This window comes from Lissotriton vulgaris, chromosome 2_1 (assembly GCF_964263255.1).
Source record: "Lissotriton vulgaris chromosome 2_1, aLisVul1.2, whole genome shotgun sequence".
Lineage (NCBI taxonomy): Eukaryota > Metazoa > Chordata > Amphibia > Caudata > Salamandridae > Lissotriton > Lissotriton vulgaris.
Window position 1 is genome coordinate 962,078,247 of NC_141687.1, and position 17,602 is coordinate 962,095,848.

At 42.2% G+C, this 17,602-nt stretch overlaps 2 protein-coding genes across 2 annotated transcripts in view; both read right to left on the reverse strand.

Moving 5' to 3' along the window:
* Window positions 1-2,667: 2,667 nt before the first annotated feature.
* LOC147731488 (gap junction alpha-4 protein-like) lies at window positions 2,668-6,309 on the reverse strand. The gene has a single exon (XM_086956539.1). It carries the CDS (start codon window positions 6,307-6,309, stop codon window positions 5,275-5,277), a length of 1,035 nt encoding a protein of 344 aa, XP_086812665.1. The 3' UTR covers window positions 2,668-5,274.
* LOC147731487 (gap junction alpha-4 protein-like) overlaps window positions 2,668-17,602 on the reverse strand; it is a 65,180-nt gene continuing 50,245 nt past the window's right edge. Inside the window, exon 2 of the mRNA XM_086956538.1 lies at window positions 2,668-6,327. The gene's annotated coding sequence lies outside the window, so the exon portion shown is untranslated. The remainder of the gene's footprint in view (window positions 6,328-17,602) is intronic.

Below are 17,602 nucleotides of genomic sequence, written 5' to 3' on the forward strand. Positions count from 1 at the left end.
CGCATCATACAGCACAAGTCTCGCATAAGGAGAAGAGTCGAGAATGCGCCACTTGTCAATCATTGGATTACTAAGGACCATAAGAAAAACAAATTTCAGTGGACTGTTCTTTCCAAAATTGAAAAAGACCCTCGTGGGGGGGGGACCTTGAAGTTCGGCTAAGTCAAAGAGAAGCCCTACTTATCATGAAGTTTAATACTGCCACAAATGGCCTTAATGAGATTTCAGAAATAGTTAAACCTCTGTAAATACGGCCGCATTACGTGCACTAACTCTGCCACCCTCTAGCTGATGCTTAGCCAGGTTGTCCTTCTGTGGCTACGCAGCAATTATCCCACTTCATTAATACATCAAGTTCCCCAACCGTAAGAAAAACTACTATGTCCAGCATCCCAAGCGGCAGTTCTGTGAAAAGACAGGAAGTAAAACGCCCTGCCTTAAGCAACGCTCATGCCTGGCAGACAGGGTTTGAATCGTTCAGCATACGGAATTTACATCCGCCTGGTAAGTCCGCAGTCGGACTACGTTACCGCAACCGTTTTACTAGCAGGGCTCCCCTTTGATTAATGTCCCACTTGATTTACGCTTCTACTAGGCTACACGAAGACCTGCAAGTGAAGCTGCGCACGTTGGATACTAATCGGGATCATTGAACCCATTAACCCAGGGTAAGCGATTACGGCAGCAGTTCACCATAAGAAGCCGATTTTCTTCCGCTTGTCGGTATTTAATTGATCCTATTTTATCTTAGGGGGTGAGGACACGAGTTCTTACGGCGGAATACATTGAAGAGCCATCATTTACATACAGAAGGATTTATTTTACACGTACAACTGTGCAGTTCACGGTAAGCCACCCTAATGGAGCGTCCAGCTTCATGAAGTCAGTTACCACTTTTTATATGTTTTTACCTGAGTACTTTTCACTCTCCTTCTTTTAGTGCTGTCATTGTGTGAAACTTGGATTTTGGCACACCTGGATTATAATCATGAGCTGGAGATTTGAAGGTAGGGAAGCGACTAGGGGGGGTAATTTTGACCTAAGGCCATAGGTCTTGTTCAGTTTAGTTAGTCTACCGTATTTTCCGGCGTATAAGATGACTTTTTAACCCCTTAACATTTTCTGGGAAGTCGGGGGTCGTCTTATACGCCGGGTACAAAAATTGGCGGTTTGTTTCACATAGCGCGGACTTCACCCGAAGGTGTCAGACCGCTTCTCAATTGAAAATGGTGGCGCTTAGGGAACTCCAGCACAACAACGAAGAACGTAGGCGATGGTGGCACTGTGCAACAACACGATATCAGCCCGTCGCCAGGCACTGAAAGCGGTCTTGACAATAAATTACCGGTACAGTTACGATATCAGCCCGTCGCCAGCCAGAGGCAACTCAAACACTGCGCAATTATCAAAAGCAAACAAATGGCGCCGTGAGCCCTACCTAGACTGCAGCTGCACATCCCCAGGCAGACGAGGCGCTCCTCCACATGTGCTGATCTCTCTCCTTCCATAATTCTTACGCTCATCGGAAGGAGAGGAGCGTCAGTACCACATGATCACCTCAGTCCATGGAGATAGAAAGGGGACTGTAGGACGTTAGGAAGTGGGGGTCGTCTTATACGGCGAATATAGCATGAAACCTACATTTTGTCAATGAAAGTAGGGGGTCGTCTTATACGCCGGGTCGTCTTATACGCCGGAAAATACGGTAAATATATGTTATTTTCTTGTTTTTTGTAGATAGTGTTTGGCCCTGAGGAGAACCCACTAAACAGCTGTGGTTCGAAACGCGTCAACCAACTTGGTCCCTGAACACATAGAAGTTTCCTGTGTATATAAGGAAATAGTTCCCTTGTAAAAGATTGGATTAATTGAAACTTGTGACACATGACACATTGAATGTTTAATCATACATGTAGATGTGGCAAAGGGACCCCTTTTTATCTTTTGTTTTCAGGATGGATATCTGTATGAATGTGATATGAATGTGGAATTGGCCAAGTGTATGGTAATGTAATTGTCTTAGTGTGTCCTCATCAGTTTTTTCACAAATGTTTTTGTATTTTATGTATTGAAGTGCACAACTAAAATATGTTGTCCTTTGAAAAAAGAATTGAAAAATTAAATGAATATTGAATAATGTGCGTTGGATTAAGTTGCAATTTGTAAAGCAGAATTTCATGTTTTCTTTCATGAAACGACCCCAAATGTTTGTTTAGTCAGTCTCAGCATTGGCAATTGTTTCGTTATATTACTGCCACAAAATCAGCAGCATAATTTGCCATGAATCACATACTGGGCAGCATACTTTTCCCTCACTGTCTATTTTGCCTTTTCTTTGCTGTATATTTTAGTGACTGCTGCCGGATAATTTGACCCTCTCCTGCCCAAAAATCGGCGATTCATGCGGCACAGAAGTATTTCTTGAATATTAACGGTGTTAAACTTTTAATGCTACCTTGTTTGTATGCCATTCTCTGCACCAGACAAAAACATGTTTCTTGCATGCATTCACGTAGTGTGTTTATTTATACATTTCTGTTCTTATCCTTCAAAACCTTGCAACAATGGCAGACAGCGGATATCCGGTCTCCAGTCCACTGCCCGGCGAGAGTCTCAGTGTTCATCAGTTACAGTACTGTTTTATTTACATTTATCACACTCTCCATGCTCACTAGAAAAAGTGCGTTTATTTTTTAAAAAGTTGCAAAAAATATTTTGGCTTGGCAAGCTCCACAGGAGTCTGCCGTCCCATTTACATGGTTTTTATTTACACTGCTGGCCATTTCAGTCCCGTTATATTTTATAGGGTGCTGTCCGTCTAGGCTCCGACAGCAAGCCAGTGGTTTCTTTCATTAAACATTGTTATTTGAAAACATAATACAGTGCAAAACATAGTGCAGAATACAGTGCATGGGTCCTCCGTCCCGACTTTTAGTAGATCACAACTCATAATGACCTCACGAAGGTTATTCTGAAAGGCATATGCAGCAGGCGAATAATACAGTTTGGTCGACATTTACTTAAATATTGTGCATAGCGCCATGGACGAAATTGAGGCAAAATGTTTGCGTTTATTTCCTTGCTATTTTAAAGTTCCACATGAGCATCACGTGAGTGGCCTGTGCAAATTTTAAAAATAGTGGGGCTTTGACTTCAGGTTCTGCTGACACATCTTGTGTCCTTTCTGCTCCCGCCCCTCACTCAGGTGGCGGTAATGATGAGGTTCACTTCGCAGGCATCCATCACCACTTGTTCCTTCACTTCACCCCATGTGCTCTATGCAAACCCTCGCCATGCTCAAGGGTCCTCGCGAAGTAAAGTGAGATGCCATGTTTATATCGCCTTAATTCTAATCCAGGCCCAATTTCCTTCCTTGCATTAGAACCTAGTGCACCCTTGCTACGCCACTACTAAGTAAGTTACAGCACATGACCCTAAACCACATTGTTCCCCCTCACACCACACTAGACAATAACCCTACATCTTCTCTCCCTTTGACCACAATTAAGTTATCATTTACTGACCCTCCCTCTTTTAAATCCACAGTAATACTTCATTAGCCAACAGTTTTTAACCTTTCTTTGGAAGCCTCATTCGGTTCACACTTTTTTCGCTAGGCCAACCCACCCTCTCTGCAAATTATTAGACCCACCCTAATGACTTACCACTTACCCAACTGTAAGCACCCCCCAACATCATTGAAACAAACACAAATCCACACCATGCCACTGACCTCATTGAACCACACTCAGTGATCTCGATAAACCCCACCCCTTCACTACGTCATAGCTCTAAACTCAGTGGAGCACAAAGTATAACCCCTAAACCCACCCACAGGAGCACAGCCACTGATCCACAGACCATTCACCAAACTGTCAAGAGTAAGGAAGGAGACAGTGCACACCTTTTGACTCCCACGGGCAGTGCTTATCCCCCATAAGCTCATATTTGCTACCGAAAGGTTAATGAAAGGGCAAAGAGGAAGGAAACAGGGCTCTGCCTTCATAATAAACTGGCTGAGACCAGGGGAAGCAAACAGGGCGAATATACACCTACATACATACCACATCCACAATAGCGACTACCACTATTTAATAAGGTATGAACACATAGGTAAATATAGATTTACTATTCTTGACTCCACATCTACTAATCTTGATGATCTAGTGCAAGTCATTATTTTGATGGATTTCTTATATTTAGCAGAGTACGCCTATGTGGGGCACTGAAGTGCTTGCCTGCATGGGCAGTCCACCAAGCTCTATATAAATGCTGCAGTACAATGCAATACTTTTGTAGATTGATAGTTCAACTATTACTAGTCATTCCCACTCCAGGGTTAGCTGCACCAAGGGGGTAGCCAAGGGTAGATACCCCTAATTGACGTCCAAGCTCTCACCTCATGCACTTAATTCCTCACCATTGCAGTTTTCTGTGGTTTACCTCCATGATCATCACTGTTGAGAGCACCAAATGGTCAGATCTGAAGATATTTTTTTTCCTTCACTTGCCATTCCTCTTCCCTTGCTGCCTATGTCTGCCCGCCTTCCAGTAAAGGGCATTTATAGGCTGATCCAATCGCTTACTGCCAAAAGAAGGGCACATTAATACTTGGTGCCAAAGGCCCAGAGGTAGTGGGGCATTGTTGGCAAAGTAAAACGACAAGATGGCTGGGAAACATCAGAACTGTCTGATTTGAACCCCTCTCTTCAAGAACCTGCTTGGACCAGTGCTTTTAGGCTACTAGCTATGAGCCAATACTGTTTCTGAAACAAGGCCTTCTTACCAAGCTTAAAATATAACAATGGCCACCTCATGTTATAGTGCAAATACCGCAGGGGCTTCTGGGTAACTTATAGTAACATCTCGTTTTGAAGCAACCTAGCTGGCCCGCAGGGAAATATGAGAATTCCCTACTTTTGTTTAGAGCCACGACCTACCTGACTCTAAAAGTTTGAAATTAAAATTATAAAAAAAAAAAATTTCAAGCAATTTCAATTATTTTCTCCTCAAACGGACACATCATACACCTGTTCTGACACCCACAAAGTAATTCCATAGTCAGTGGTGTAAATTAATATGTGCAAAACAATAAATAAATAAAGCATCATCCTGTTGTGTTTCTATAGCCTCATCTTGCACTCTCAAGGGCATCCTGCACCAGTGCCCTTAAGCATCCCTCACTGCAGTGCCCAATCCATACCCAGAATTCTCAAAGTTCGCTAGAAGAGTTCCGTGTGTGGTGTACACAACCACATGTTCACTAGCACATAGTCAAACGTATTGCTGCTTGGAAGCAGAACTACTAGCCCTGCTAGCAGGCATCCCATTGGTTATTGAGGGGCGGGAAAAGGCGCTTCGGGGGGATGGCTCCAATGAGACTTTGCTCCCCTGGCTCAGAGCCAGGTGCTTTTCCGTGTGGAAGTTGGCCCGGTTCTCCTCGGCGGAGAGCTTGTTGAAGCCAGGATACTGTGGGTAGCCCTCATCTATTGGCAGGTAAATGAAAGGTCTGTTGGCAAACGGTGCCGATGCCGCCTCAACTGGTTCTTGCACGTCCTTGACCGAGGCCAAAGGCGACCGTCGTTTCTTCCTATTTCGGAATATTCCCCGGCAGAGCACATGCAGCAGCTCCATGACGTTAAGGAGCAGCGAGACCAGAGACACGGCCATCATGAAGATGATGAAAATGGTCTTCTCTGTTGGGCGGGAGACAAAGCAGTCCACTTTGTGGGGGCATGGCGGACGCTGACAGACGTACACTGGATGCATGATAAAGCCGTACAAGTACCACTGACCCACCAGGAAGCCAGCCTCAAATATGCTCTTGAAGATAATGCTAAGAGTGTAGGTGAACTTCAATGCCCCTTGAATCCTCACTCGGCCGTCATCTTGGACGCAGATCTTAGCGCGCTTCTTCTCGATAGCTGCAATAGCTAGGTCCATCTGCCCATCCTTGGTCTGCAGGCCACGAAGCTCACCCTCCTTCTGTTTCAGTTTCTCTTCCCGCTTGGACAAGTACATGACGTGACCCAGGTAGACTAAGGTGGGCGTACTGACAAACAGGAACTGCAGCACCCAGTAGCGTATGTGCGATATAGGGAAGGCCTTGTCGTAGCAGACGTTGGTACACCCGGGCTGCTCGGTGTTGCAGTCAAAGTCTGACTGCTCATCCCCCCAGACAGACTCCCCGGCCAGGCCTAGAATGAGCAGCCGGAAGATGAAGAGGACCATCAGCCAAATCTTTCCAACGGCGGTGGAGTGCTCCTGAACTTGGTCCAACAGCTTCTCCAGGAAGCCCCAATCGCCCATCTTCTCGATCTATACTATCTGTAAGCAAAACAAAACAAATATTAGGACAGTATCTTAACATCAAAACATATACCTGCAGGGTACATATATATTATCTTTATTTGGTCAAATTTCTGTGTCTCACGAACATGAGCAGAGCATGGGATCATTCTACTGCCTGACAATACACACACATTTGAGGTTTAGTGGTAGAAACCATCCAACAATAAAGCCCATAGAAAGGGCTTCCACCAAAAATATGTTTCTGCTTATTATTAATGGTTTAACTTCAGCCTGAAACATGCCTTCTATCAAGACTTGCGCCTGCATGTAACTGGCATCCAAAACTTATAAACACATAATACAATGGATTCTATCAAGACCCTCTGCAACCCCTGCTAACCTCTTCTGAAAAAAGCGCTTTGAAGAGCCACATGAGCAGAAGCTGCAGCGCTTTACGAAAACACCCAATAAAATAAATAGAAATGGGTTTTTGTAAGCAATTCTCCTACTCGGGATGTCTTCCATTTTTTGAACCGGCTCTAAACTTTGAAACACGAAGTTACATCAGTGAGAGGCGTGGGGATCGTATCCGGATCCATCATCCCAGGACTTCTCTAGCAAAAGGTTATATTTTATTTTACTTCTCACTTATGCTGCCTCTTATACTGCCTTTTGCTGCAACAATAGATCTACAGACTGCATTACCCGCCCTCACTTGACGTCACTTCCTGTTTCTGGGGTTGAATAAGGTTCATTAACTGTAGGACCACTTGGGTAGAAGTTAAAATAAGAATGAAGAAAAAAGTTTTGACTGCTTAACCCAGCAGACATTAACACAATGATAGTGATGCTGAAGACCAACAACTTTTTGTTCATGGTTATCTGCTCCTTGAGTTTTGCGATGCATTAGTTTGATAGGTCATTCAGGTGTCACTAATACGTGTTATAAATATTCCAATTATACATGTAAATGAGGGAAACTCATCATCAATCATCAAAGGTATGACAATCACATTTTGGGGCATATTTACAAGCCTCTATCGCCACTAGAATGTCCCTTTTTTTGACGCTGTGGTGGGGATAGGAGCGTTGCCTTATTTACAAGGCAGCGTTAACCCACTTAAAGTGGCTTAGCGCGGCCTTGTAAACAAGGCGCCATTTTAGGCTATACTTAGCGTGAAAGGGGTGGGCAATGGGTGTTGTGGTGGGCGTTCCGCAGAGAAGCCAATTGATTTTGACGCTACACCATATTTACAAGAGTGGCGTAAATATGGGACAGTGCCAAAATTAAGACCAGGGAAAACCTGGTCTTAATAGGGTGCAACAAGGAGAAATGCTTTATTGCTCCTCGTTCTTGCTGTTTTAATGTGTGCTGCATTGTGCAGCACACATAGAAACAGCAAAACCCAGTGCATGATTGTTTATGTTCAGGAAGGTGTCCCTTCCTGCACCTAAACAATCATTCCCTCAACGCAGGCACCTTTGCACCATGGCACAAGGGTGCCTGTGTCGGCGCTATGCTGCTTAATTTAACGCTCGCACAGGGGGAAACGCAGGGCTGCACCAGCGGAGCGGCAGAGCACTGCGTTAAGCCAATGAGGCTAACACTGCACTTCCTTGTAAATGTGCCCCTTTCTTTTTTAAACTGCACACTCTATCAAGGATAGATAAAGCATGCCAGCAATCAAATCTCTAACTTTATGGTAAAATGCTGACTTCCGGGGGAAAGTTTACAGATGAATGGAAAAGCATGGCATTAAGCAAACATTGCTAATGCCAAGCTTCTCCATTCTGAAAATGCAGGATGTGCTGTATTCACAAGATGGCTGCACACCTTTGCATTTCCGTAGTTATGGCGCTGAGTTCAGCTGCCTAGCGCCAACGCAGGCGCCCTTGCACCATAGTGTAAGGGTGTCTGCGTTAGGGGGGAGAATGTTTATGTGTAGGAAGGTGTCCCTTCCTACACAAAAACAATCTTTAAATGCAGTTTTGTAACTTCTGTGTGTGCACACATGAAGTTTCAAAACTGAATTTTTTCGAAATTATTGTTTATGCGCAGGAAGGGGGGCCTTCCTGCACATAAACTATCATAGGCAATTTGCTGTTTCTATGTGTGCTGGAAACAGCAAAAACGAGGAGAAATAACGCATTTCTCCTCGTTTCACATGATTTAGACCAGGTTTTTCCTGGTCTTATTTATGGATTTTCCAACTTCATCCAATCCAATTGTAGTCCCCATTAAACAAAGCCTTTCTTTGGGAGGTTGGCAGCTAGTCGGTTAGGCAATCACCAAGAAATAAAAACCTTAATTCGCCCCTGAGGATTTGCATTCCCAGCAGTCACCGTGTTTTGTAGGCCATGTCTCTCCATTTTTTTCCGGATTCAAAATTGTTCTCATTAGAATCTCTTGTGAACAATGCTGGCCTTTTAATTACAAGGGCAGAGAAGGAAAAGCGCAGCTTTGAGGACCTAAGTTCCTGAAGGAAATGGACTCTTAAATTAGCCCAATATCGGAAATATGAAGTGGCTTCATTATATGTGACACACTGTCCGAAAATTCAGGCAACGGCACTTGCGTGCTGGGATTTTTTAGCACTTGCTTATAATCAGGGCCACTGAAATGACGTGGCATTGGAGGGCCAAATTATGCGGCAGAGTTGATTAAAGGAAAAGCAAATTATGCAGCCTAGAGTGGAAATTTTGTGTGAGAATGATGTCACTATTTTGTCATTCCTTAACAAATGTTAACACTGTTTTGGGCAAATGTTTCACCCAATTATTATCAGGTTAAAACTTAAATAAAGCAATCAACAACTGAAGGTAACTGACAATTGTGCAGCAAAGAGCCTGCCACTGTTCGTCAACATGCGTGGCAGTGTTTTATTTTTTTAGTAACTTTTGATCTATGAGAGCTAGAAATAATTTTGGGGGGTAAAATCTGCAACTTGTGAAGAAGCTGATAGCTTATGTGAAAAATGCTGCAAATCCATAGTTATGCAGAAAACTCTGCAGCTGCAAAAACATATATTTCAGTGGCCATGCTTATAATGCTAAATGCAAAACTAAAAAGACTTACATTGCACCCAATGCCGCTCATGGAACACCTCAACTTTTGATTACAAACTGACGCCAGGACCACGGTCAGAGGTGCCCTCTCTTACAACCCCTGGAACCCAGACCAGCCTTCTGTGACGCCATCACCAACCTCATTTCCCCCTTGACATCAACTCCCTGCACTACATCCTGCTCTACGATTTCAATTTTCCCATCAACGGCCCCAGCAGTGCCAACTTTCCCTCCCTCCTGGAGAGCCTAAACAACATTGGCCTCACTCAACTAGTCACTGAACCCATCCACAAAGCCAGACACACTCAATGCCCTCTTTACCTCCAGTGACAGAATCAAATTCACCCATCTCACAGAACTCACCAGGACCTCCCACACCATCATCCACTTCACTATCTCTGATGTCCAACATACCACTGCCAAGCACCAGAATGCCACCCACTGCATCTGGGGCAAAGTAACTGAGATTCAATGAGCTCAGACACTCGGCACCAAACAGCCCAAAACTTTACTAGATCTTGACCAGGCCGTCCAGAACTTCTCTGCCTGGATCGACAAATGCACCAACAGAGTCACCCTGTTGAAACCAGTAAAAACCATCAAAACCTAGAAACAAACTGGCTGGTACACCCTAGAGCTCACAACCACCAAGCGCAACTGTACCAACTCGAGAAGCAATGGCAGGTCACCAAGTACCCTTCCGACAGAGCTGCTCACAAAGCAGCCCTCAGCGATTACCATATCCAAATCAAGGAAGCCAAGAGAGCAACCATCACCGACTGCATCAACACCACAGCCAACCAGACTAAGGAGCTCTTCAAAACTGTCAGCACAGAGAACACCATGCACCCCTCCCACGAACTCTGCGACACCCTCTTAGACTACTTCCACAGCAAGATTGTAACCAACCACCCTTAGTCACAGCAACCTCAACCAACCAGTGAATGCCACCCGAACGATAACCACCTGGTCTCTGGTTACCACTCAGAGCACCACAACAATCATGAAAATGAAAATGTGAAGCTTTGTCCAGACAGTATTAACGTCCCCATTTGATGGGATATAAAATCCCTCAAGTCTGCAGCATGAAAATATCCTGATATATCTAAATGTAATAACATAAAAAGGACTGACATAACTCCTTCTTTGCCACAAAAAATACAAATTCATCTTTCATCTCAGCTAACAACAGCAGTCACTTCAGGAGGGCACTCAGACTGTAGAAACTCCCAAATAATCTACTTCTCAATCAGTAAATCAAATAATCTTTATTCGGTATACACAATAGTATCATCGTAAATGCATGAATCAATAAATATGTTAAAATCAATGAAAATTCCAAACAGAGTTAAAATGGCAGAATAGTTAAGTTATCAAATTCCCAAAAAGTCCTCACAGAATCCTCATATTCAATCATCAGGTATAAAAAAAGTGCTTAGTGCAATGTAAACATCAAAGGTTAGACATTGCTCAGTAAATAAGGTACAACCTATCCCTGTTGAACAGCTCCAGTTACCAAAACATCACAATACAATTCTTTATTTTTCTACCAGCTTCCTCAGACGGGTTGCAGTAGGTAAATATTTATAGAAGGCTGTTTCTTAGTTAAAAATATGTGCTTCTAGAGGTCCACCGTGTCGACACACCGTTGAACCAAAACTAAAGACCAGTTCCAACGCAAGATGGGGATTCACAGATTAAAAGAGGCACACCTGTAATTGCATGCACTGTGAACATGTAGGCTTTTTTTCTTCTAAGTGCAGAACTGTATGTTTTACAGCTCCTTTACTCTCGGAGTTACAGGGGGCACCATTAATTTTATTTTCTTGCTTGATAATTCAACCCCGATGCATCATTTTGTTCTCCACAGCCATCTATAGAAATGTAATTGCAAAAGAGTTACACTAATTCCAGTGGGCCTGGCATAACCCAGTCTCCTGGAATGATCAACAGCGATAATCGCTTCCACAAATACAAAGTCCCTTCTGCACACTTTACCAGCTCACAAATGGCGGACATGTTTCATGTAGAACAGTTTGCGAATTGAATTGCTTTTAGGTAGGTAGCTAAATGTATGTGATGGTTTAATCTTGTTGTCCTTGAAGGTAGGAGGACTAAGAGTACGAAAACCCTTTCTCAAAAGTGCTAGCCTCCAGCTCAATAAGGGAACACCTGCCCATTCAATCCCTGGCCTCTCTGCTGAGATCATGAACAAGGAACGTGACCTTGAGATGCTTTCGTGCTTAAAGTGTATCTGCTATTGCAAACTGTACCAACGGCCCCTGCAATTATGTAGTTTTGTGTCGGTGGCGTTAGACACATAATTATGCATTTGCACAACTGTCCCATAATCCATTGTCTGCTGCATAATCTGCAGATTTTAACAAAACAGTTTGTTTCTAGTTCAAACGGATGAAAAGCTACCGAAAAGGCCGCAAAGCGTGTTGCACTGCAGAAGGCCCTTCGCAAACTTTGACTGGTCACCTGTCTTTCTTATTACTGTATTTGCTTATCAGACAGTCACTAATGAGGTGAAACATTTGTCCAGGTAATGTTTCCATGTGTAAAAATGTGCAAAATAATGAGGAACAAAATGTGCTGGATTACACTGCATAGTTTGGCCTTTCTTGCCGCATAATTTAGTAAACACTGCCAAGTAATCTGATCATCCCCTGCCACATAATTTCAGAGTTTCTGGTAAATTCAACAATTCATTGCGTAGAGGCTATCATCAAATCCGCACAGAAACCACAAACGTGTACACTTAGACCAGGTGGGTGTAACGTTGAATAACAAACGCGCCCCAACTGAAAAGCTGAAAAGTCCTTCCGCAGTTACATGATACATATTGTTGCCAGTCGATGGCAACCCTTTTAACCCACCTCAGGTGGATAGATGTGTCCACATTTGTTTTTGATTTCAAGAAGATTTTATTGAGAGAGATAATGATCCAAGTAATAAAAACCAAATACAAAAGAGGTGATACAATCTGACATAAATAAAAAAGAAAGGGATAATATACATCACTCAAGAAGTAGGTAAAATAGATGTAACTAAATTGAAAGAGACAATCAATGCAAATTTGAGAATATGAACCAATATAGGCTGTCAGTGATCAAAAGCAAAACGCATCACTCTCTAAATTGAGGATGGGGACAAGGGAGGAAGTAGAAGAAAAGAAAGAAAAAAGGAAAGACAGGAGAAAGACCAAGCATAAAGAAAGAAAGGGAAGAGAGGACAGGAAAGCTGAAGGAAGAGAAAAAAGAAGGATTCCCACATGAGCGACCCACTGTACCAGAAAGAAACAAACAACAATTAGACAGACGAATCAACAGGGAATTGAGGTACTAACCCTTTCGAGGAGAGTTCCATAAAGTCATCCAAGGGTTTCCAAACCCCTTTAGAGATGGAAGGCGATAGGTGTGCTAGATCAACTGAGGTGTGGGCACTGCGTAAGAAGGAAACCCAAGCCCACCACGCATGGTAAGAGACAGACGAAAAGGATTTCCATTCCATAAGAATGATTTTAACTGCTACAGTTAAGAGAAGATCTAACAGTTGTAGGTCTATCGGGTCTAAAGGAAGAGGAGTAGGAGCAGCCAAGGGGCCTAGTAAGACTATAGGAAAGGAAAGTTGGAGATCAATATTAAAAATAAGGGATAAATGTTGCTGAATAAGGTCCCAGAAAGATTTAAGTAAGGAGCAATGATAAAACATATGTGGAAAATCACCACACACCAAGCCGCAGCTCCAACAAAGGTCGTCGTCTTTAAGGTTGAGCGAATGAAGACGCGCAGGCGTCCAATGAAGGAGATTGATCGAGAAAAATTTAGATTGCATTAGGGAAGGAGCTATTTTATTACGGAGGGCCAATTTACCAATGGATTGCCAAGCTTCGGATGAGATATGATCTGTGATGTTGTGATCAAAATGGCGCGACCATTTTTGTTGTGCAACCGTCTGATCAGGAAGCGAAGTGGAAGACAAAAACTTATAAATTTTGGATGCAACATGGCCAGCTTTGATCCAAATGTGGAAAAGCGAAGTGGTGGAGGAGGAGGGATGAAGACGAGTTTTAGAAACAGCAACCTTGATTTTAAGAAAGGTATAGAAGTCAAGATTTGTTAAAGAGTGTTCATGTGCCAAGGTAGAAAAAGGTAACGGATCACCAGAAACACTATATAAATGTTGGACAAGAGAGATTCCCTTTGCAGCCCAGTAGGACATGAGAGCAGGCGAAATAGTAATCTTGATTTTGGAATTTCTCCAGATAGAAGACCACCTAGTTTTATGTAAAGGAATTGCCATCTTTCTATCTACTTTCTTAATTGCAGTAATTGTATCAATAATGATAGAGCGGGAAAACAGAATATGCAAAGTGGACGTAGTACAGAAAGAGGCAAGTGGTAAAGGTGATGCTAATTCCTGTTCTATGAGTATCCAAGAGGGGACATGACGAGTTGGAGGAGAGAACCAAAAAGCACCTTGAGAGGCCAAGAAAGCAATCTGGTATCTCTCCCAGTCCGGAAAGTTACATCCACCCATATCACAAGGTCGACGTAAATATTTATATGCTAAACGAGCCCGTTTACCATTCCATAAAAACTTAGAAGTAAGAGCATCAATTTCTCGAAAAAAGGAATCAGACAATTTAAGCGGCAACATGGATGAGACGAAATTGATAACCGGCGTGATCATCATTTTAAGGGTTTGTAAACGACCCCACCAAGAAATATGTTTTGGAGACCATGTATCCAGAAGACGACGTACTTTGGTAATAGTCTGAGATTCATTATAAGCAACGGTGGCATGCAGAGTAGAACAGAAATAAATTCCCAGATATTTGAGATGTGAAGACTGCCATTTAAAACCAGCCAAACCCATATGAGCAGGAAAGCAATAGGCATTTAAAGGGAACATCTCCGTCTTATCTTTGTTTAGAGTATATCCCGATACTGTTGAGAACAAGGAAATGGTGTCAGAAATAGCAGGGATGGCCAAGGCGATATCATCTGAAAAAATGAGAACATCGTCAGCGTATGCGGCAGTCTTGAGACAGTGAGAACCAAAAGAGAAACCCTTAATATTAGGATGTAAATCAATCAACCGAAGAAGAGGATCAATAGATAGTAAAAATAAGAGTGGGGATAGGGGACACCCCTGTCTTGTGCCCTGACAAAGATTAAAAAATGAAGACGTAGCGCCATTGACTCTAATGTTAGCCTTAGGTTGGGAATATAAAGACATTACCATATTAATGAAAGAATCTCCAAGGTTATGAGCACAGAGGACAGCTCGAAGGAATGGCCAAGAAACCTTATCGAAGGCCTTTTCTGCATCAAGGGCCAAGGCGGCGGCCGGAAGTTGGGACCGTTTGGCAGCGCCGATAATATGACAGAAAGTGCGGATATTGTCCCTTGCCAGACGGCCCTTAACAAAGCCAGTTTGGGAGGGATGTACAAGGAGGGGAATAAACGATTCTAAACGCTTAGCCAGGATTTTAGCAAAAATCTTTGCTTCCATGTTTAGGAGCGAAATAGGCCGGAAGTTTTTAGGATCCGAATGGTCCTTTCCTTCTTTCGGAATCACAACTATGGTGGCTTCAGCAGCCGTACCAGAAACAGAGCCATCCTGAACAAAAGAATTAAAGACAGAGTGTAACCTAGGGACAAGCAACGGAAGAAAGGTTTTATAAAATAATATTGGATATCCATCCGGGCCAGGAGCTTTCCCAGAACGAGTGGCCTTGATCGCCGCGACAATTTCCTCGGAAGAAATAGGTTCGTTCAGGATGGAGCGATCATCCTCAGAAACTGACTGAATCGGAATCGATTTTAAAAAGTCTTGACATTTGTCAAAAGAGGATTGGTTAGAGGGGGTATATAGTTTGTTATAAAAATCACGAAAAACTTCAAGAATCTCCTCCGTTTGAAACTTTTTAGAGCCAGTGTGATCTGTAATAGAAGAAATTTGTGAGGACTTAAAAGAGAAATCTTGAAATTTTAGGGTAGCAGCCAAAAGTTTCCCAGCACGATTCTTCAAAAGTAACTTCTTAGACTTTTGAGCTTGGACACCAATATGAGCCCGTTTAGTAACAATTGTATTATATTTGTATTTTAGGAGCTTTATTTGTTGTAGACTATTCGGATCTTTGGTGTGTCGAAAGGAAGCTTCTAGCGTTTTGATTTCAGATGATAAGTCAGTAAGCTCTTTTTTAATAGCCGAATTACGTTTGGACATACATTTAATGACTTGACCTCGAAAAGTACATTTAAAAGAATCCCAAAGAGTTATTGGGGAAGAAACAGAGTTCTCGTTTTCACGGAAAAAAGTATCTATATCCGTAGAGAATTCCGCCACCTGAGAGGAGTCATGTAACACTTCAGTATTTAATCTCCATGAACGACCACGTGGTTTAGGAGTAAAGGAAGATAGTGTAAAAGTGACCGCGGCATGATCAGATATGACAATGGGGTGTATAAGCGGAGAAGAAGAAGATGCGACAAGAGAAGAATGAACCAGGAGATAATCAATACGAGAAAAGGAGGAATGTGGCGAGGAGAAGAAAGAGAAATCACTCCCAGTGGGATTATGAAGACGCCAGATATCGTGAAGATGAGAAATGGAACACATATTGAGCATCTGTTTGTGTGCTCTAGGGGGACGAAACTGAAATGCAGAATTCCTGTCTAAAAGAGGGTCCATTGGTAAATTAAAATCGCCACCAACGATGAGATTGCCAGCATGTGGGGTATTATGTAAAATATTAGTAATGGATTTCCAAAACGTTGGATCATCAACATTCGGAGCGTAAATATTCATGACATACAAATCATGCTGTCCATCCGACACTTTAGATAAGAGCCAACGACCCTCAGAATCATGCTGGGAAGAGAGAATTGATAGACCAGAATTCCTTGAAATTAGCGTAACTACTCCATTCCGTTTGCCAGAGGCATCGGAACATGAAACATCCGACACCCATTGCTTCTTTAAAAACAGCGCTTCTCTGCTAGTTATCTTGGATTCTTGAAAAAGAACTAAATCTGCAGAGAGGGACTTACAGTAATCCAAGATTTTAGACCTTTTCACTGGGTGATTCAACCCTTTAACATTAAGGGATAACACATTTAAACCTGGCATGTAGAAAAGTAGGGATCACAAGAAGACAACACTGATAACAGAAAAAGAACGAACATGAAAAATATAAGGGACCAACTATTAGTCAAAAGAGATTTTGCGGGAGCACCCATGTGGGAGAACCAGGAGAAAGAAAGAAAAAGAAGAGATGAAAATAGAAGAGAAAGGAGAGAGAGAAGAGGCAGGGGGGGAGGTCTAAAAAAGACCCATATCATGCAAGGGAGAACGTGGAAGCAGCAAGTAAGGGACCCGTATTGGAGCATAAGTGGGTAAAAAAGAATAGCCCAATACTAAAATACAGCGACTAATAGTAAGAAAAGCGAGGAGGAAATAACCCGGAAAACATTAGTGCAATGCAATTCCTGAACTGATAAAGAAAAGATTACATCAATGCAGAATGGAGTAATAATATACTAACGAGAGTAATATCTATACTAAGCAACAATAGTAGAAAAAATAATAACAGTGTAATTGTGTACGAAAAAGCTAGCCAGCATATAACATTAAGTGAATATAATACATATTATAAAAAGTTAAACATAGTTAAGAATAACGAATACCTGCATGTGAGTACACTATGAAGTCAACTAACAGAAATAAGAAAAAGAGGAGCGTAAGAGAATAGAAAAGAGTATTGTAGATAAAAAAAAAGGGAGAGAATAAAAGGAAGAAAACAATTATAGTAAAAAGCAGAGCAAATAGAGAGGAGAAGTGTACATCAATCATAAAATAAGAACATCCTAGCAGGAGATAAATGTGAGTAAAAATGCAAGTGGAATAAGTAAAATTACTCTAAATATATACAAAAAATTTAAACATTAGATAAATGTAAGGCAGGTAAAATGCATAATTAGAACAAGAACATCATAAGTGAAAACAAATTATGACATTAATAGAGAAGAATATGAAGCTAAATCGCCAAAGAAAGAAAGACAGAGAGGAAAGAGAACTTGGATGAAAAAAGAGAATGGAAAAGACTCGGAATAAAATAGGAATGACAGTGTTGAAGAAATAAACAGGAGGAAATTGAGAAAAGGACGCCAGATAGGAAGTAAGAAGAGAAAAAGTGAAAGGATAGGAAGTAAGTGTTAACATAGGATAGACA

Bases quoted from the DNA above. Each gene is read 5' to 3' on its own strand.
- LOC147731488 (XM_086956539.1), bottom strand. From the start codon at position 6,309: ATGGGCGATTGGGGCTTCCTGGAGAAGCTGTTGGACCAAGTTCAGGAG.